Genomic DNA, 21018 nt, shown 5'->3' on the forward strand with positions numbered 1-21018 from the left:
GGGGATGATGAGATGCAACCTTTCCCACAACAAGATTAGAAAGCATCCAGACACTATCAGGTGTAAATAGCCCTATCATCAGGAAACAGCTTACCTAGATGACTGAGAGATCAGAGGAGGTATACTGGTGCTAATTTTGAGTCACGGAATGTGAGAGATGCAGACAGCCAAAATACACTGAGGAGAAAATCAAACATGAACCAGGGGATAATCAGTGAACCAGAGTCGAAGCAGGGAGTTATTTTACATATCACAGCCAAGAGGCATTGTAACATCTCAGAGTCTGAGAGGCCAGTTTAACATCTCAGAGTCTGAGAGGCAGTTTTCACCTCAGAAGTCTTCAAGTCAAGATAAACATATCTCGCTTGACTTCAGACTATTCCATTTGCTCTCGAGTCTCTAGCATGGCTGTTGATGCCATTATTACATTAGTGTAACTATTAAGTCATTATATGAGATTCACAATCCATGAAAAGGCCACATAAAACTAGCACTGGATTGGGAGGGAAGAGAAGATCAATCTTTGCAGTGAAAAACTGTTTCAGCTTTCCCGATTCCATTTCCGCGTTTTCAGGAGATGAAAACTCAGCCTCACACATCCACTACTCTGGGAGTAAAAATCTTTTATTAAGTCTTCTTTCAGGCTCTTAAATATTGAATCCATATTATTTTGTTTTGTGCTTATAATTCATGGGATGATTTTTAACTCGCCAAATGAATGAGTTTGGTCTGGTGAGATTCTAAAATTTAAAAAATCTCAAGCCCAACACTAACCCTCCCACTCACAGGTTTAATGGAGGAGGGATAGGGGGGAGGCAATCAACTCACGTCCAGGAGTTTTGCTTTCACTGAGCACTGATCCTTGTTCTCCTATTAACATATTCTGCTATTTTACTTTTATGCCACCATCAGCACCTTTTTTAGTCCTTATTGCTACCATTAACACTCCCTTTGCCTTGTGTCCATGATATTTTTGTCAATCTCTCCTTAACTCTGACCTATCCTTGACCTTCAATTCTGCCCCACCTTCTCCATCCCCCTCTCCAGCTATATAATCCATTAAATTTCGAGGCATATAGGCTCAAAATGTTTACTCTGTTTCTCTCTCCACAGATGCTGCCAGACCTGCTGAATTTATCCAGCATTTTCTGTTTTAATTTCAGATTTCCAGTGCTTTTACTTCCTGGAAACAGCATGGCAAGTTAAATATTTTAATGAGGCTGGCAGCCTCGGATTTAACCTGCTCCTCGCCAGCTGAGTTTCCCAAGCCTCAGGAAATCTGGCTGCTCAATACAAGAATACAAGAACTAGGAGCAGAAATAGGCCATTCAACACCTCAAGTCTGCTCTACCATTCTATAAGATCGTTGCTGATCTGATTGTGGCTCCACTCCAATCCCATAACCGTTGATTCCCTTGTTCATCAAAAATCTATCTAACTCAGCCTTGAATATATTCAATTAACCAGCCTTTTGACCAGCTCAAGGGAGGCAAGGACAGCTTTACAGAGAATGTATGCACCTTTCATGCACTGCTTGTGGGCCAGGAGGAGAAGGAAGTGTTTGCCAACCCACCCGAAACTTAATCCTTCTTTTGGATCAGACACACCCTACTGCTGCCCCCTGCATACATAGACACCACCACCCCCCACCCCCCAACATCATGAATCAGAATCCCACACACTGGATTCACCCCTTTTTGGCTTACTCCCAAATTCCCACTAGCTCCTGTAGGTCTCCTACCTATGGCTGCATTCATGAACTACTCTGTAACATTCTCAGGCCAACTGGAAGCCAAGGCTGTCAAACAAGCTGAGATCCAGATGAGGATCCTGTCAAGGAGTAAAGTTGCAAGCTGTTGAGTTAAAACTCCATCACATGTTGGGAAATCTGCTCTTACAGGGTTCCCTTCTGCCACCTATGCCATCTGCCTATGTAAGTATTAGGGCGCATCTTTATTTTGTCTTCTTCTTCTAACATCTGGATTATGCTTCTTTTCAGTGTTTTTCTTCTAAACAGACAAATACAACCCTCAGGTTTTCCTTTATAATTGAAAGTTCCATGCTCCAGAATTATCCTTGTTATTTAATATTTCAAAAGTGCCCAGGCAATGGTCTGTTTAGAATTAGAAGAAAATACGTAGATTGTACATAATTTGACTTCTTGTATTTGAATTTAGTGAATATGTTGCGGATAGCCACTAATCAAGATTTTTCAGCCAAAAAACCTTACTTTGACACACTTTTCATACTTCTTGTCCCAATATGTATTACCTTCTTTTCACGTCCATTATTTCTGTTTGCTAATCCTTGGTCTATCCATTTGATCAGTCTGGATCCTACTGAATGCAGTGTTATTTCACTGTAGGATATATGTTTACAATATAAATATGTTCACTGAAAAACGACAGTAAAGCTGTGTTTTTTTTTAAAGATATCCTGGTTCAAATTAAAGAATCTGTTAATTCACATCCACAAAACACAATAAAACTTGAAAATTTTAATCAAAACCATAATGATATCCAAGTCTGAACATAGCCCAGATTGCTGGGTTGAAGGTCTGTTGCTGACTGTTAGAATCTAAGCTGGGGATGAACAATCTTAAGAAATAAAAATTATTATGATTTAACACAAAAATTATCAGAGGCACAATAATGATGGTTGATGCAGGAAACAGAAGTGTCACATTGCTGCAGTGGTTGGTGGTCTTTTGCATTAGTGGAAACGATGCATGGTTAGGCCACAGCAGAGGGAGATTTACTGACTTTTATCTGTCGCATAGTTCACCTGAAAATATTTGCTGCTCACACTGGATGCCAAAAGTGGAAAATGATTCAATTTCCTTGCACTGACTCATCTGGATAAGAACAGATCTTCATCACACCAAGAAAGTTATAAAACCCCGAATTACAAATCACACTGGCTTCTGTGCTCATTTGGGGTCAAGTATGAGGACACATTCAACAGAAAGCGCAACACATCTTGTTTCTAAACAAAATGTTGCCAGTAAAATAGGGTCAGGCTATAGGGTCAGCTCATTTGGCAAACTGGTGGCAAATTTGAAGTAGAGACAAGTAGGACTGTTCATCATGTTTTAAAGAAAATATTTTCAACACTCTGTAAAGCTTATGCCTGCAATTTGTTAGTTGCCGAATCTTTATAAGTAATTTTATTGCTAATAATGGCAAAGGAAATTTTGGCAAAGGATTTAATAGAGTTTCAGCGCTAATAAATAAAATCATCAAAATAAATTTAGATATTACACTGCCATTAAAAACTAATTACATCTCCTAATCCAAACTAAGATCAGGGATCAGCTGGCAACCTTTTGAAATACTTGTGTTGTACAACAAAAAATAATTTAAACAAAGCTGTAAAAGGCACACTCTCATTTATAAATGTTGCCTACACAAAATGAAAGAGGTTTGTTTTCAGAATACTTTTTAACTTCATTTGAGAAAGAAAACACTTTTCACTTTCATCTGTGCTACTCACAAGTTTGTCTTATAACCAAACTGATGATTGTCTTTTATCCTCCCAATTATTGAACAATTATTGTTCATTATTGATAATAACTTCATTACTTAAATAGCTTCCAGGTTTTGACTTTCATTACGACATTAGAAAGGTAAAATGCAAGAATTGCTGCTAAATTTAGATCTTCATTTGTTCATGTGGGGAAAACAACTTTGTTACTGAAAAAGCAGAGAAAATATAGAGGTCTTTAAAACTTAAATAATGTTCAATTCATCCATATTTGAACTGCTTAAAAACCAATCGTTATTTTCTTAGATTCACTTTCAAGTATCCTTTCTTTATTTCACAAAAGTATTTTCAGATGTGCATAGGAGTGCTAGTCCAAACTAATGAACACTAGATATTTCCTTACTCAAGGGAACCATAAAACTGAAATGAGTGTTATATAGGAAGGCCTTGTTGACTGAACGATAAATTATAGTGCTGCACTGTTATGAGGATATAATGTAGAACCAAGTGCAATTTTGATCAAGTGATGGGGTTTCTTTTTCAGTTTTTTTTTGAAATGTCTTCCTTTCCTCTTTTGTGGTTTCAATGCTGGGCATCCTCTGCAGGGTGCATTTTCATCTATCTAATTGTAATTAGAAACTCACTTGCAATAGATTCTCTTCCTGCACCCACACCGTTGCCACTGGTGTTCCCCAAGGATCTATCCTTGACCCCCTCTATTTCCCATCTACATGCTGTTCCTTGCGACGTCACCGAAAGTACAGCATTAGTATTCACATCTGTGTGCCTACGCAAGGATCTACTTCATCACCATCTCTTTCAACTCCTCCATTGTTGCTATAGTATCAGATTGCTTACTCAACATCTAGTACTACATGAAAAGAACTGTCTTCCAAATAAATATTTGAAAGACTGAAGATATTGTTTTCAATCCCCACTTCAAACTGTTTCCTTGCTACTGAATTCATCCCTTTGTCTGATAACAGTCTGGGATTTTGCAAGCCTGTTTGTAACCTTTGTGTCTCATTTGATCTTGAGATGAACTTCTAACCTCATATCCATGTCATTACTCAGATTGTCTATTTCCACCTTCGTAACATCGTCGAACCTTGGCCCTCTCTCAGGTTATTTGTTGTTGAAACTTACATTCATGCCTTGTTACAACTCAACTATATAGATAGGCTGGAAGTTTGGGCAAAGAAATGGCAGATGGAGTTCAATCCAGAAAAATGCGAAGTGATGCATTTTGGTAGAACTAACGTAGGGGGGAGCTATACGATAAATGGCAGAACCATAAAGGGTGTAGATACGCAGAGGGACCTGGGTGTGCAAGTCCACAGATCCTTGAAGGTGACGTCACAGGTGGAGAAGGTAGTGAAGAAGGCATATGGCATGCTTGCCTTTATAGGACGGGGCATAGAGTATAAAAGTTGGGATCTGATGTTGCAGTTGTATAGAACGTTGGTTCGGCCGCATTTGGAATACTGCGCCCAGTTCTGGTCGCCACACTACCAGAAGGACGTGGAGGCTTTAGAGAGAGTACAGAGAAGGTTTACCAGGATGTTGCCTGGTATGGAAGGGCTTAGTTATGAGGAGAGATTGGGTAAACTGGGGTTGTTCTCACTGGAAAGACGGAGGATGAGGGGTGACCTAATAGAAGTGTATAAAATTATGAAAGGCATAGATAGGGTGAACGGTGGGAAGCTTTTTCCCAGGTCGGTGGTGACGTTCACGAGGGGTCATAGGTTCAAGGTGAGGGGGGGGGAAGGTTTAACACGGATATCAGAAGGACGTATTTTACAGAGGCTGGTGGGGGCCTGGAATGCACTGCCGGGCAAGGTGGTGGAGGCGGACACACTGGGAACGTTTAAGACTTATCTAGATAGCCACATGAACGGAGTGGGAATGGAGGGATACAAAAGAATGGTCTAGTTTGGACCAGGGAGCGGCGTGGGCTTGGAGGGCCGAAGGGCCTGTTCCTGTGCTGTATTGTTCTTTGTCAACTATTCCAAAGAATTCCTCCCTGGTCTCTCACACTCTGCCCTTTGTAAACTCTGTTGCCCACATTTTTAATCACCACCAAGTCCTGTTCCAATATCATCCCTGTGCTTGCTGATCGACGTTGGCTCCCGGTCAAGCAACATCTTGACTTAAAAATTTTCGTCCCTGCTTTCAAATTCTGCCATGGCCACATTTCTCTCTCTGTCTCAGTAATGTCTTCCCACACCATGATCCTCTGAAATATCTGTGCTCCTCTAATTCCGTCCTCTTGTGCATTCCCAATTTTAATTGCTCCACCATTGTTGGCGATGTCTTCAGATGCCTCGGTCCATGCCACTGAAATTCTCTCTCTATGCTTCACTGCCTCTACCTCACTTTGCTCCTTTAAGACACTCAGAATCATAGAATTGTTAAGGTGCAGAAGGAGGCTATTTGGCTCATCATGTATGTACCAAATCTCTGAATGAGCAACTCACTTAGTACCGCTTCACTACAACCGCCCTATAACCCTGCACATTCTTCTTTTTCAGACATCTAATTCTCTTCTGAATGCTTCAATTGAACCTGCCTCCATCACACTCAGGCAGATCATTCCAGCTTTTAACCACTTGTTTTGTAAAAAAAATTTCTATTTGTATCACTTTTGTTTCTTTCACTGATTACTTTAAATCTGTGCCCTCTCATTCTCAATCCTTTCATGAGTGGGAACAGTTTCTTGCTATCTACTCTGTCCAAACCCTTCATGATTTTGAGTATCTCTATCAAATCCCCTCTTAACCTTATTTTCTCCAAAAAGAAAAGCAATCCAAACTTTTAAAATCAATCTTCATAACTGAAGTTTTTCATCCCTGGAACCATTTTCTCTACGTTCTCTAAAGCCTTCACATCCTTCCTAAGGTGCGGCCCCAGTACTGGACCCAGTACTCTAAATAGGCTGAACTAGTGACTTATACGAGTTCAACATAACCTGCTTGCTCTTGTGCTCTATCCGAATTAATAAAGCTCACAATACAGTATGCTTTCTTAACTGCTCTCTCAAACAGTCCTGCTATGCCTTCAATGATTTATGCACATACACAAGTTCCTCTGTTCCTCCACACTTATTAAACTTGTTGCTATATTTATATTGTGCCATGTTCTTTCTACTAAAATGAATCACCACACACTTTACTGCATTGAACTTCATTTGCCAACTGTCTGTCTATTCCACTAACTTGTTTATGCCCACTGACGTTCTATACTATCCTCCATACAGTTTACAATACTTCCAAGTTTTCTATCATTCCTTACACCCTACCTCTTTGAGCACGCTTATGATCATCTAACCTTTTAGAATACCAAATCAGAAACCTCAAGGTATATTATGAAGCCAGACCAGACCCCAACACTTTCTGTTTTGGCATTAATGCGATGATAAGATGTTTCACTCCAGGTGCAATTCTACTGACCAACTAGCGAGCATTTATCAAAACAAACTTTATTTTACAACGATAACAAATGGATTAACTTAACTTTTAACAATTGAATAATACTTAATCCAGTTCATTTCATTAAAAAACATTAGCTGTTGAGAAGATGGAGGCTATTTACCCATCTCGCTGCGCTAATTTTTCAGTGCCGGGGTCGGGAGAAATGCGTGTCAGCTGATTCACGGGATTCCCGCGAGCGTTCACGCCGCGCTTGCATCTCCCAGGCCTGGATTTCTGGCGGCGTCTCCATGGTGCTGGAAATCAGCTGGGAGGTGGGGCTAGCATGTAAATATTATTTTACATGCTATTAGTGGGCCTGGGACTGAATTCTCCAGTCCCGCTAACATCTCCCAGCCCTCCAGAGTGTTTCACTCCAGCAGGGATTACACAAGCTCCCCACTTTCAGGCTGGCACTCTAGCAGTGCCAGTCTGTGCCCTCTGGGATGGGGCAGTGCCAAGGGGGCAGGGCCTATTGGGGCGATCGGTGGGGGTCGGTCATGCTGCCCTCTGCACAGGGATCAGTGGGGGCTGGAGAGAGGCCAGCGATCGGGGTGTGCTGTTGCGGGGCGGGGGTGGGGGGAGGGAAGTGGGTGTGGGAGTCTGTCGGAGGGGGGAGGGGGTTTGCCTGTGGGGGGTGGGGGAGGTCGTCACCGCTGAGGGGCGGCTGGAGGTCGGGGTGGGTCGCGACAGGGGGGTGATTCGGGGCTGGTCCGCGAATGGCCTGGGGGTCTGCGATCATGCCATTGGGGGAGGGGGGGGTAGCACTGTGGGGGTCCCGGGCTGGCCAGCGATCGAGAGGATGACACTTCATGGTCACTACACATGCGCAGAGGCCCACTGATTTCAGCCTCTGGCCCTGGCCCCTGAAATTTAATGCTATTCACACTGGTGGCCTCTGCATTGCAGAGTGTGGGAGATTCTAGTCTGAACTCCCACTGAAAAAAACAGCATGAGTTACTCCAGTTTTCCCACGAATTTGACACTTAGAATTCTTTATTAGAATAGCCCCCTATATTTTGTACAATTGTTTTCATATTTAAAAAAGGAATTGCATTAATCCTTAAAAAACAGAAAGATGATACAAATCAGAAATCAATAGATAACAAAGGGCTGATTTTTTTGTGGGGAATCGTGTCCCTGCTCTTTCCCTCATAAAAGTCAGAGGTGAGCTTGTTTGTACTTGGCTGGCTCGCCGCTCAGATATTCAACAGCCATAAGGCTATCAGTTTGCTTGAGGTGATATTTCTGCCATAATCTGAGGGAAGTTCTGATTCCAAGTGTTGCCAACCAAACAAAAGAAGAGGAGCCAGGAGCCTGTACAAGGTGAGGCCAGGGTCTCATCACGGACATGCTGCAGGCCCCTGCAAGAGAGGTGAGGAGTTAGGGTAGACGCAGTAGAGAGGGCATGTGTTACTGGAAAACTTGGGGTTAATCAATTGTGCCCAAACAGGGGGCAAATCCCCCACACACCAGATTTTATAGGACAGCCTGTACACTTGATGTATGCCTCCCTGGTTGCAGACGAATACTAGTGGTGATGAGAGGAGGCCTTTAAGTAACCATTTAAGGGCCTTAATTGGCCCACAGGTGAGTGGGTCACCCAAAACATTCCCCACCACGGGTAAAATACGCACAAGGGCAGGTAGTCCATGGGCACAGTACCTTTCCATGCCACTTCATTTTATGCCCATCCCACACCTGCCATCCTGCCCCGGAAGTAAAATTCAGCCCTAAAAATAACCATCAAGACACATTTTCCAGAGATGCAAGTTGATCATTTCACATTAGTTACCATTCTCCAACATACTTTGGTTACGATAAACAGTAATATGAAACACAATCTCTTGCAAGTTTGTTGCTATATGCAGGTATATTTAACTATGTATGGAACATGGAACCATTCTGTATCATCATATTTGCAAGTCTGTCTTAATATATTTTGTTTGAATCTAAATTGTTTAAAAAATAGTTCTGGTCGTAGCTCATTGTGTATGGCCTAGATCTTCCGACAATCATCAGACAGCTGCTACTTCCTAGTTTTGCCCACCCCAACGTTGCTCTGCATTTTTGGCAAGGTCTTCCAAGACTGTCTTTTTCAGAAATACAGAGTGCAGCTTCCATTAAAGCACCATAGCATCAGAGAGAAGCTTGGACACATCCCTTTTTATGGCATTTGCTGCTGTAAGGTATGCTGACATGTCTAGCTTGAATATCAATGAATGGATGAATGAGTGATTGGTAGGGTGTGTAACTGGGGAGGGCATAGGATGTAAGTGGGTAGGAGCTGGGTGGGTGAAGTGCCAGTTGGGTCAGGTGGATAGGTTGGCAAGTTGGTAGGGTGGGTAATTGGTTCAGAATGAAGTCAGATTGGGGTGGTTACGGGTAGACAGGGGGTCATGGGGGGGCATTCAGGGGTTAGGGAAAGTAAGGGGGGCCAGTGTGACCGATTGGGATGGAAGGTCAGTTGCGTAGCTTTCCAAAAGTTAGTCCAGGGATTTTCTGTCTAACATTTCCAGGATAAGTATCAGTTATGTACTGTATAACTGTCTGAAGTCTCTGACTCTAATTCACAGTCAGAGATTTTGCAGAAGGTTCCAATAAGCAGGATGCCTGTTGGAAGTTCAAACTTCCTGGGCAATTTCTATGGAGGCCAGCGATTCGGGACTTCGGATGGGCATTTGGAGTTGTATGTCCAGTCTCTGATAATCCAATGACTGGAAGATTTGGGCCTATGTTTATCATCATGAATCGGTACTGAAATCGAGTGAAATTGTTTCAATTTATATAAACATGTACTTACCTTGCAGTGGTAAACAAAGGACTTTAGCAACATTTTCTTGAAAAGCATGGTATGCCTGCTTGATTGCATGGAATAGTGCCTCTGTGTAGTTCACCTGAATAGAATACATGGACTTCTGGAAATCCAATTCAACTTGCTGAGCTTTAACCTGTGACAGGAAAGTGTTTATATGAAAGTTAGAATATATGTATGCTCAATAAATTATCTGTTCTGATTGCAACAATTGAAGACACAATATTGTAAAACTGGGATAATGAAATCAGCTCTGTTTTAAACCTCCATGTAATATTTAAACATCAGTTAAATTCAATGTCAACCCTCCCAAACCCCTTCAGAACCTTGTATGTTTCAATGTGAACACTTCTCACCCTTTTAAACTCCAGAGAATATCGGCCCAATTTACTCAGCCTCTTATCATTAGCCTCTTATCGGCCAAATTCCCCTCCAATTCGATTTTCAAGTTCGCTGATGACACCACCGAAGTGGGTCGGATCTCAAACAATGATGAGACAGAGTAATGAGATTGAGAATCTGGTGAACTGGTGTGGCAACAATAATCTCTCCCTCAATGTCAACAAAACGAAGGAGATAGAACAGTACAGCACAGTACAGGCCCTTCGGCCCTCGATGTTGTGCCGAGCTTTGTCTGAAACCAAGATCAAGCTATCCCACGCCCTATCATTCTGGTGTGCTCCATGTGCCTATCCAATAACCACTTCAAAGTTCCTAAAGTGTCCGACTCCACTATCACAGCAGGCAGTCCATTCCACACCCCAACCACTCTCTGAGTAAAGAACCTACCTCGGACATCCCTCCTATATACATTAGACAACCCCCTCATCCAGGTATCAATTTAGTGAAACTTTGCTGCACTGTCTCCTATGCAAGTATATCCTTTCTCAAATATGGAGACTAATTTGCAAACAAAAATCTAGATGTGGTCTCACCAAAGCCCTGTACAACTGTTGAGGTTATAAATTATGGTTATATAAAATTCTGCTGATGGCCCAGAGTATCTCATGGATGTCCAGTTTGGAGCTGCTAAATCTGTTTAAAATCTATTCCATTTAGCATAGTGGTAGCGCCACACAACACAATCGGTAGTTACAACTAATTGAAAAGTACTGGGATCAAAATATTTTTCTAACGCATTAAATATTTCAGAGAATGAGAATTCATTAAAATGTTGTTTTAAGATTACAGACCATGAGATATGGGATTGCTGAGTAACACTGTCATTTTATCTCATTGAAAAACATTTTAAGCTCAAGTAGCACATTGTATTAGTCAATGCCTTGAATGAAGATGCCAACTTTAATAGCAAAATTTCTATTTTCTATGAATTTTATGATAAGCAAATATAATGTTCATATTAAAAGTTGAAATAAAAAGCCCAAGGAGCTAAATTGAATAGACCATAAATTTGGGCAGAGGGCTTGCGATATGTGATTATCATGTGTCCAATGGCAGTGATGCAGGTAGCATGTACACTTTATGCTATCTGCTCATTTCCATGAAACTGATAAGAAGCTGCACAACTCACCAGAGCACCTGTGTTCATGCAAGGTTACTGGACATGGCTTTCTCTCATACAATCTAAGTCATTAACAAATTTGATAAATAGTTGAGGTCCAAAGTACAGATCCTTGAGGGATAACATGAGTTACTAATTAGTGTATTTGTTCCTTGTCTCTGCTTGCTGTCTGTCACCTAACATTCAGTCAATTTCCTGTTCAGGTCAAGAATTTACTTGGACTTCTATATGCTTCAACTAGTCTAAAGCCTCTTTATAAGGAACTGTATCAAATGTCTTCTGGAAGTCCATACAAGTAACATCCATAAATGTTCCCTGGTTCACAACTTTAAGATCCTCTGCAAAAAATTCAGTCAAGTTCATTAGGCATGATTCAACCTTTATAAATCCATGCTGTCTCTCTGATCAGCTGAAATTTTTCAAACCTCTACCACCTAACTGGATAAGGGCAGCAAATGCATGGGAACACCACCATCTGCAAGTTCCCTTCCAAGCCACACACCATTCTGACTTGGAACTGTATTGCCGTTCCTTTACTGTTGCTGGGTCAAAATCCTGGAACTCCCTCCCGAATAGCACTGTGGGTGTTCTAACAACACATGGACCGAAGTAGTTCAAGGTGGCGGCTCATCAACACTTTCTCAAAGGCAATTAGGATGGGCAATAAGCGCAGGCTGAGCCAGCAATGCCCACATTCTGTGAAATAATAAAAAAACTGGTCTATAATATAACATAAACAATATATTAACCAGGAGGCCAAACCCAGTTCAATGAGGTATGTTGAAGAACATTTCAGGACCACATCTAGCATATCTAAAAATGAGGTTTCAACCTAATGAAGCTGTAATATAGGGCTATCTGCAGGCTAAGCAGCTGAAGCAGCATTCTGTGGATCGAGTTAAGTGATCCCATGCCAGTGAATCAGGTCAAAGCTCTTCAGTCCTGTGGCAGTCCTGCTATATCCAGTCCTGATTGGGGGTATGCAATTAGACAAATTGTTTTTGAGGAAGAGAAGGTGTTACAGGCTAATAGGCTGGAGGAAATAGATGTTCGGAGGGAGGATGTCCTGGCAGTTTTGAATAAACTGAAGGTCGATAAGTCCCCTGGGCCTGATGAAATGTATCCTCGGATTCTTTGGGAGGCAAGGGATGAGATTGCAGAGCCTTTGGCTTTGATCTTTGGGTCCTCGCTGTCCACGGGGATGGTGCCAGAGGACTGGAGAATGGCGAATGTTGTTCCTCTGTTTAAGAAAGGGAATAGAAATGACCCTGGTAATTATAGACCAGTTAGTCTTACTTCGGTGGTTGGTAAATTGATGGAAAAGGTCCTTAGGGATGGGATTTACGACCATTTAGAAAGATGCGGATTAATCCGGGATAGTCAGCACGGATTCGTGAAGGGCAAGTCGTGCCTCACAAATTTGATTGAATTTTTTGAGGAGGTAACTAAGTGTGTTGATGAAGGTAGGGCAGTTGATGTCATATACATGGATTTTAGTAGGGCGTTTGATAAGGTCCCCCATGGTCGGCTTATAATGAAAGTGAGGAGGTGTGGGATAGAGGGAAAGTTGGCCGATTGGATAGGTAACTGGCTGTCTGATCGAAGACAGAGGGTGGTGGTGGATGGAAAATTTTCGGACTGGAGGCAGGTTGCTAGCGGAGTGCCACAGGGATCAGTGCTTGGTCCTCTGCTCTTTGTGATTTTTATTAATGACTTAGAGGAGGGGGCTGAAGGGTGGATCAGTAAATTTGCTGATGACACCAAGATTGGTGGAGTAGTGGATGAGGTGGAGGGCTGTTGTAGGCTGCAAAGAGACATAGATAGAATGCAAAGCTGGGTTGAAAAATGGCAAATGGAGTTTAACCCTGATAAATGTGAGGTGATTCATTTTGGTAGGACTAATTTAAATGTGGATTACAGGGTCAAAGGTAGGTTTCTGAAGACTGTGGAGGAACAGGGAGATCTTGGGGTTCATATCCACAGATCTCTAAAGGTTGCCACTCAAGTGGATAGAGCTGTGAAGAAGGCCTATAGTGTGTTAGCTTTTATTAACAGGGGGTTGGAGTTTAAGAGCCGTGGGGTTATGCTGCAACTGTTCAGGACCTTGGTGAGACCACATTTGGAATATTGTGTGCAGTTCTGGTCACCTCACTATAAGAAGGATGTGGAAGCACTGGAAAGAGTGCAGAGGAGATTTACCAGGATGCTGCCTGGTTTGGAGGGTAGGTCTTATGAGGAAAGGTTGAGGGAGCTAGGGCTGTTCTCTCTGGAGCGGAGGAGGCTGAGGGGAGACTTAATAGAGGTTTATAAAATGATGAAGGGGATAGATAGAGTGAACGTTCAAAGACTCTTTCCTCGGGTGGATGGAGCTATTACAAGGGGGCATAACTATAGGGTTCATGGTGGGAGATATAGGAAGGATATCAGGTTCTTTACGCAGAGAGTGGTTGGGGTGTGGAATGGACTGCCTGCAGTGATAGTGGAGTCAGACACTTTAGGAACATTTAAGCAGTTATTGGATAGGCACATGGAGCACACCAGGATGATAGGGAGTGGGATAGCTTGATCTTGGTTTCAGATAAAGCTCGGCACAACATCGTGGGTCGAAGGGCCTGTTCTGTGCTGTACTGTTCTATGTTCTATGTAAATAATCGAGGAGGAGGTTCCATGAAAATACCCATTGTCAATGAAAGTGCAGCTCAGCATGAGGGCAAAAGACAAAGCCAAAGTTATTTTCAGCAACTTTAGCCAGAAATTACAGGAAATGATCCCTTGCAGCCTCCTCCTAAGTTCCCCATGATAACTAAAGACAGTCGTCAGCTATTTGATTCATTTCATGTGATTTCAAGAAAAAAACAAAAATACTAGATACAGCAAAGGCTATGGCCCAAACTTCATGCCAACTGTGGCATTAAAAGGCTAGAGCTCCAGAACTGGATCTGCCTCTAGCCAAGCTTCTCAGTACAGTTATAAAACTGGCATCTACCAAACAAAGTAGAAAATTGGCCAAGATGTCCTATTTACAAAGAGCGGGACAAATCCTTTTCATGCGTCGGTGCAGACCCGATGGGCTGAAGGGCCTCTTCTGCCCTGGAGGATTCTGTGATTCTGTGAAATCCAATCTGACCAATATTACTCCAGTTTACTCTCAATCGTCAGCAAAATAATGGAAGGTGTCACCGACTGGTCTAGCAATTGATGCTTGCTCATCAATAATCTGCTCACTGATGCTTGGTTGGATTTTACAGTGACCACTCAATTCTAAACATCATTACAACCTTTTGTCCAAACATGGACAAAAGAGCTGAATTCCAGAGATGAAGTCAGAGTGACTACCCTTGACATCAAGCCAGTATTAACCAAGTATGTTATCAAGGAGCCCTAGTATGGAAGAGTGGATTATCTGAACAGGTGTGGTGGAGATAAAGAATGGGAAAATAGAATGGAGTCCTTTTGGGAAGCAGGGTGTGAGGAAGTGGAGTCAAGGTAGATCTGAAAGTCAGTGAACTTATAGAAATTATTGATTGATAGCCAGAAATGGAGGCAGAGAAGTCAAGGAAGGGAAAAGTTGGAGATGAACCATGTGAAGGTGAGAGAAGGGTATGAAGTTGATGACATTTTCCAGATCAGGACAAGAGTAGGAAATAGCACCTATACAGTTGTCAATGAAAAAGTGAGGGAGAGGACCTAAGCAGGACTTGGATAAAGGATGTTACACATATCCCACAAAAAGGAAACGACAGCTAGGACTCACGCGGCTACCCAAAGTAACATTTCTTATTTTGAGGAAGTGACTTCAGTTGAAGAAGTTGGCGTTCAATGTGTCAACGGGTTCAACTAGGCAAAGAAGATGGTGATGGGGACTGGCTAGGCCTCCATTCAAGACAGAAGTAGTAGAATGCTGGGGTCCAAACTGAAATCATAGGATTCTGATTTACGTGTTTGAGTAAGGCTCCATCTGCCTCTAATGGTGTGGTTAGGATGGAGCACATCTAAGTATTGGTAAGTATCCTACTGCTAATTTAAACACCCACCAATCTTGTTGACCCTGAGGACGTATGTTTCCCTGAAACCCTAAAATACTTCATAAAAGTGCAGTGACCGTTACGAAAACAGTAAATACTATAGAACTTCATGCTCTTCTTCAGATAGCGCTATGGATTTTTAACATCCTCCTCATTGGACCTTTAAGGTAGGTGCCTCAAACAGTCTAGCATTCCCTCAATACTGCACTCAGCCTAGATTATATACACAAGTCCAGTAGTAGGACCTGACCCTTAGTCTTCTAACTGCTAAAAGAGAGTGACAACAGTTAAATTGACATGGAAGTGAATACCGAGAAGTGAGGTTATCAAAGCAGAAAAGTAAGACTTTCAGTTTTAAAGTTCAAAATATGTCAGTGCATTTTTCGGATATTGTAATCTTAAATCTATTTCTGGTACAATGCTTCGTAAGTTTTAGCTTGGTCACCTGTTGCATAGCCATTAGTCTGGAGTAGTTTGCTGCTTTCACCAAGGCTTCAACAGCCCTCTTCACCTGACGTTGAGTAGCACCTTTCGGAAAAGGAGGCAGCACTGAAAGCATATTCTCCACAGAGAATTCCTGGCAGATTGGATGTTTCAGTTTTGCCTGTAAAAGATTACATAGCCAACCATAATGAATACAGTGTTTCACTCTTCGAAGAATTCATACAAAACCTAAACAAATATGAAAGCAAACACATTTTGTACTGGGAAGAATTACGCACAGGGATAGTGAACAACTGTTACAGAAACATAAGAATTTTTTTCTCGTTGAACAGTCCACTATTTACATGAGGCATAGGTAATACACGCTGCATTTTCAAACACAGGGTTGAATCTTCCCCATGGAGACGGGAAACAGGAGTAAGGATTGTTTTAAGATTCCAAACCCAAGGCCAATGGGAAACTGATTAAAGTCAAGATTTTCACATGGGTGAGGCTTTAATCGGGTCAGAAAAAGGTTCCCTGAGCAATTTAGGGTGGCAGATGGGCTCACAAAGCAGGAGGCCAATGAGAGGCCCACCGGCTTCAGAGAAGCACCCAGCTGCAGTACAAGCTAAGTAACTGGAAGAGTGCTTCAACAAGAATGTGCCCTCTCTGCCACTTTAAAAAAAAGTTATTTAAAAATACAAAAGGAAGCTAGGCAACAATTTAGGCCTCTGGCATGGGGGTCGAGAGTACCTTTACAGAGCAGCATTTGGCCACACTCCCACCCTCGTAGGCCTTCCAGGAGTGCTGGCACCCAATCTGCCACATCCTCTGGATTCAATATGAGGATTGTTGAACAAACACTAGCGTTTTTAAAGCCAGCTCCACAAGCATTCGGACAAAACTCCTACAAAATCAACTGCAATTGCCTGGACACTGTTTCCAGGTGACCGTAAAGTGTCAGCCCCGCCAAGTCCTGATTTCTCAATTCTAAAATGGCTAACATTCCAGGGAGAAAAAAGAAAATACGTCAACGACACTCTGAAGTTCTTCCTTAAACACAGTAACATTGACATTAATGACTGGGAGGAGCTATCAATCATTCAGGATGGCGACAAGCTGTCCATCAGGATACATCATGCTTTTAGTCACAATGTCTTAATGATGAGACACAGTAGAAGCAGAGAAAGAAAGGTAGCAAATCTTGCACTCTGGATCACACAATTACATGGGATGTCCTGCCTCTTGTGCCAAAGATCTGTGGGTCAACGATCTGCCTGTTTTGAAGATCCTTGGCAGAAACTGTGACCGAGAAGACATCATCCTCACGAATCAAGAGACACCTGCTGCCGACTAGAATATAAAATGGATGTAGGGAACTGAAGCACTTAATAGCAGGATATTACATAAGGTGATGAGATGTCATTTTAGGAAATAAAGAGTAAAATAAATATGAAGCTGTGCTCTGTAAAGTTAGAAAAGTAATGGGGAGGAAGACAGTAAAGTTTTAGATATTGAATTGCACGTGATCTTCTCTTAATATCCAACTTTATACTGAACCTCTGAGAAGAATGAATCAAAGGATTACTGAATGAGTTATACACATTATACTGAAGCTATTGCTGGCAAAATGAGTTATATATATTTGGTATGGACAGGGAGCGATGCAGGAGAATTTCTCCATTTTCCCCAGTTCTCAACTGACCACACCAAGATGTATATTAGAGAAGAAATGTTTTATCCCCTTGAGGGCTGTGACTTTTAAGAACAGGTGCAAAACAGGTTTCCTTATAAGAAAAAGAAACCTTAAACATTTATTTTTAACAACACTTGAAAATGTACGCAAGAAACACCCACTTCCTGATTCACACAGATACACAAAGATGGTTTCTAAAGATGTAGCATACATTTAAGATTATTTAAAGTTCCAAAAGTCAACATTACTTTGTTTCTCCAAGACGGTCGTTGAAAGTGTTGCAGACATGGAAATTCTCTTTCAGTCCTTTGAAGAATAAAATAAATAAGGCCGGAAGTTTCTGGCTTTTCAGTCAAAAATTGTACTTGAGCCTCTGTAGTGAGGAAATATAATCTTTCAGTAAAACAAACAAGCTCCTCTTCTCCATTTCTGATGAGTTTTTCAGTATCCTGTCTTTGCTACATGAGATGGCTTCCCTCTCATCTTCATATCCCAGACTAACACCTGCTGGGCTTCCTTAGAATAAATAGGACAGTTGCCATCTTAGAACAGTTTCTGTTCGCTGCCAACTGCATCAATGGCCTGAAATTTGCACATCGGGCATGCACGGCAGGTGGGACCAGAATCAGATGTGATATTTGCTCCCACCTGCAATCGTAGCCCAACCCTGATTTCACACTGGCTGGCCAATTAAGGGGTGGCCAGCGTGAGTCACGGCCAGAGTTAGGTCCCATGCCCATGACATGGGTGAGAGTTTGGCAGACAGCAGGTGATCCAGATAGTCCTCAGCAGTCAGTGAGGCAGGGGTGTTGAAGGACAGTAAGAATTCAGCAAACAGAGGAGAAAGTTGGGGAATGTGCGGAAATGGCTGAGTTGTTTCATTGTCACTGAGAAGGCCACATCCAGAGATCCCACCATAGATTGGCTGCTCTGAAAGCCTAATTGAGACATGGGATTGTTGAGAAAAGCTATCAGTGTGCTTACACAGATACTTACTGAGTATGTTCTTAATGAAGCGCCATCCTCTGAACGCACCACTGAGCCCGATGACCATCCCTTCACAATAGAACATGAGGCTTCAAGGGATGCACCAGCATCACATCCATTCTTAGCATCAAGCACAAGCGCAAAAAGCAGCACTTCGGTGGGGCATAGGAAGAACTGCGGAAGCAGAGAATGTCCAGGCAGCTGGCAGTTGGTGGATTGCTGCAAGCACTCAGCTGGTGCCTCGATGGCCACATAGGCGCAATCGATGGAACCTTGGATAATCCTGCATTATCTGTGAAGCTTCTGGCCTGTTCAGCCTTGTTGTCTTGGTCCCTCCCAAAATGAATGAATTAAGGTTGCAATTCACGCATGCTTGTGATGAAGTGATTCCTTCACACCCTTTCTTGTTAGATTTCAAGTTTGTAAATGCCAATTTGAGGGCAACCACTTCATTTGAGTTTCTGAGGATCCAGACAATAGTAACTGTAAGTTCCACAAGCGATCTTGCATCCTAATATTTCATCGATAGAAGGTTCTCCACAAGGACATGCACATTTTAATGACTTTCCAGAGGCACGTTCAGATATGATTTAATCCTTGTCTGTAAGAAATCGGAAGCGCAAAGGGACTTGGGGGTCCTAGTTCAGGATTCTCTTAAGGTTAACTTGCAGGTGGAGTTGGTAGTTAGGAAGACAAATGCAATGATAGTATTCATTTCAAGAGGACTAGAATACAAAAGCAGGAATGTACTGCTGAGGCTTTATAAGGCTCTGGTCAGACCACATTTGGAATATTGTGAGCAATTTTGGGCCCCACATCTAACGAAGGATGTGCTGGCCTTGGAGAGGGTCCAGAGGAGATTCACGAGAATGATCCCGGGAATGAAAGGCTTGACGTATGAGGAGCATTTGAAGATTCTGGGTCTGTACTCAATGCAGTTTAGAACAATGAAGGGACACCTCATTAAAGCTTAAAGAATATTGGAAGGCCTGGATAGAGTGGGCGTGGAGAAGAAGTTTTGATTAGTAGGAGAGACTAGGTTCCAAAGGCACAGCCTCAGAGTAAAGGTAACCTTTAGAACGAAGATGAGGAGGAATTTCTTCAGCCACAATCTGTGGAATTCATTGCCACAGAAGCTGTGGGGGCCAAGTCATTGAGTGTATTTAAGACAGAGATTGATAGGTTCTTGATTGGTAAGGGGATCAAAGGTTATGGGGAAAAGGCAGGAGAATGGGGTTGAGAAACATATCAGCCATGATCGAATGGCGGAGAAGACTCGATGGGCCAAATGGCCTAATTCTGCTCCTATATCTTATGGTCTTAAAACCACAAAAGAAGCCACTTAATCATCTAGAGCCAATTTTGTCAGGGTAAACCATCCATATTTTGTGCTGCATTTTAAAAGTAGTGTCCATCTTTCTAACAGCTTTTACAGGCATATGATCCCACCACAGCATACAGATGACTAATTTGGTAAATATCATGTAAGACTGTAACATTCAAAAATTACATGATTTGATTTTAATAAGTCAACTAAGTGAACAAAACCTATGATTAAATGATAATAATACAAAGCACATCCATCAATACCCGAAGAAAAGGCACCTTACCTCAGAATGCTTTGCGTTAACATAAACTCTACATTCATGTCCACATTTATTTTTAAATTAGTGTCACAAGTAGGCTTACATTAACACTGCAATAAAGTTATTGTGAAAATCCCCCAGTCGCCACACTCCAGTGCCTGTTCGGGTATACTGCGGGAGAATTTAGCACTGCCAATGCACCTAACCAGCACATCTTTCCGAATGTGGGAGGAAACCGGAGCACCCGGAGTAAACCCACACAGACGTGGGGAGAATGTGCAGACTCCGAACAGACAGTGACCCAAGCCGGGAATCGAACCTGGGTTGCTGACGCATGAGGCAGCAGTGCTAACCACTGTGCCACTGTACCACTTTACTGAGAGGGTACCAGAACTCTATTATAAGATATGTAATTTTTGATTTTTAAAGTATGAGGCAGGAAAAGGGGAGCAGACATTTGTCTGGATATTCCTGTCATTGGCAAAGTGTCGATGTTCATCACTGACTGCACAAGAAAGTCCGTACATACTTTGTCTGCAGGCTGTGAAACTTGCTCTTCCAGTTGGCTCCAGTTGCGAACTGCAGTGAGACGTTCTCAGCAAAATATCCCCCCCCGACCATGTCATTACTAGAAGAAATCATGCCCCTTTGCTGTGATATAATTTATATATATATATCTTTAAGGCAGCATTTCTTAAACTGCCGTCAATCACTACCTGCTCAACAGGATATGATGTTGTAGTCCCATGACTTGTATTCAGTCTATAAGCAGAAGCAGTTGAAATCAAATGTACTACAGTCTCTTGGTAACTCTATTTGTATATATTCCCATCTTCAAATAAATAATCCACATTATTGTTTCACCAATCTCTATCATAAGGGAATTAAGGGTTATGGGGATCAGGCGGGTAAGTGGTACTGATCCACCTCAGATCAGCCATGATCTTATTGAATGGCGGGGCAGGCTCGAGGGGCTAGATGGCCTACTCCTGCTCCTATTTCTTATGTTCT

The 21018-nt window shown here is 42.3% G+C and overlaps 1 protein-coding gene across 1 annotated transcript in view; it reads right to left on the reverse strand.

The window, feature by feature from the left end:
* LOC144495003 (uncharacterized) overlaps positions 1-21018 on the reverse strand; it is a 218217-nt gene that overhangs the window by 10637 nt on the left and 186562 nt on the right. The window contains exons 9-10 of the mRNA XM_078214763.1: positions 15758-15916; positions 9754-9901 (exon numbers count right to left, since the gene is read on the reverse strand). Of these exons, the coding sequence (XP_078070889.1) occupies positions 9754-9901; positions 15758-15916 (307 nt within the window). The remainder of the gene's footprint in view (positions 1-9753; positions 9902-15757; positions 15917-21018) is intronic.

The sequence above is a fragment of the Mustelus asterias genome, chromosome 6 (assembly GCF_964213995.1).
Source record: "Mustelus asterias chromosome 6, sMusAst1.hap1.1, whole genome shotgun sequence".
In the NCBI taxonomy this organism is placed as follows: Eukaryota; Metazoa; Chordata; class Chondrichthyes; order Carcharhiniformes; family Triakidae; genus Mustelus; species Mustelus asterias.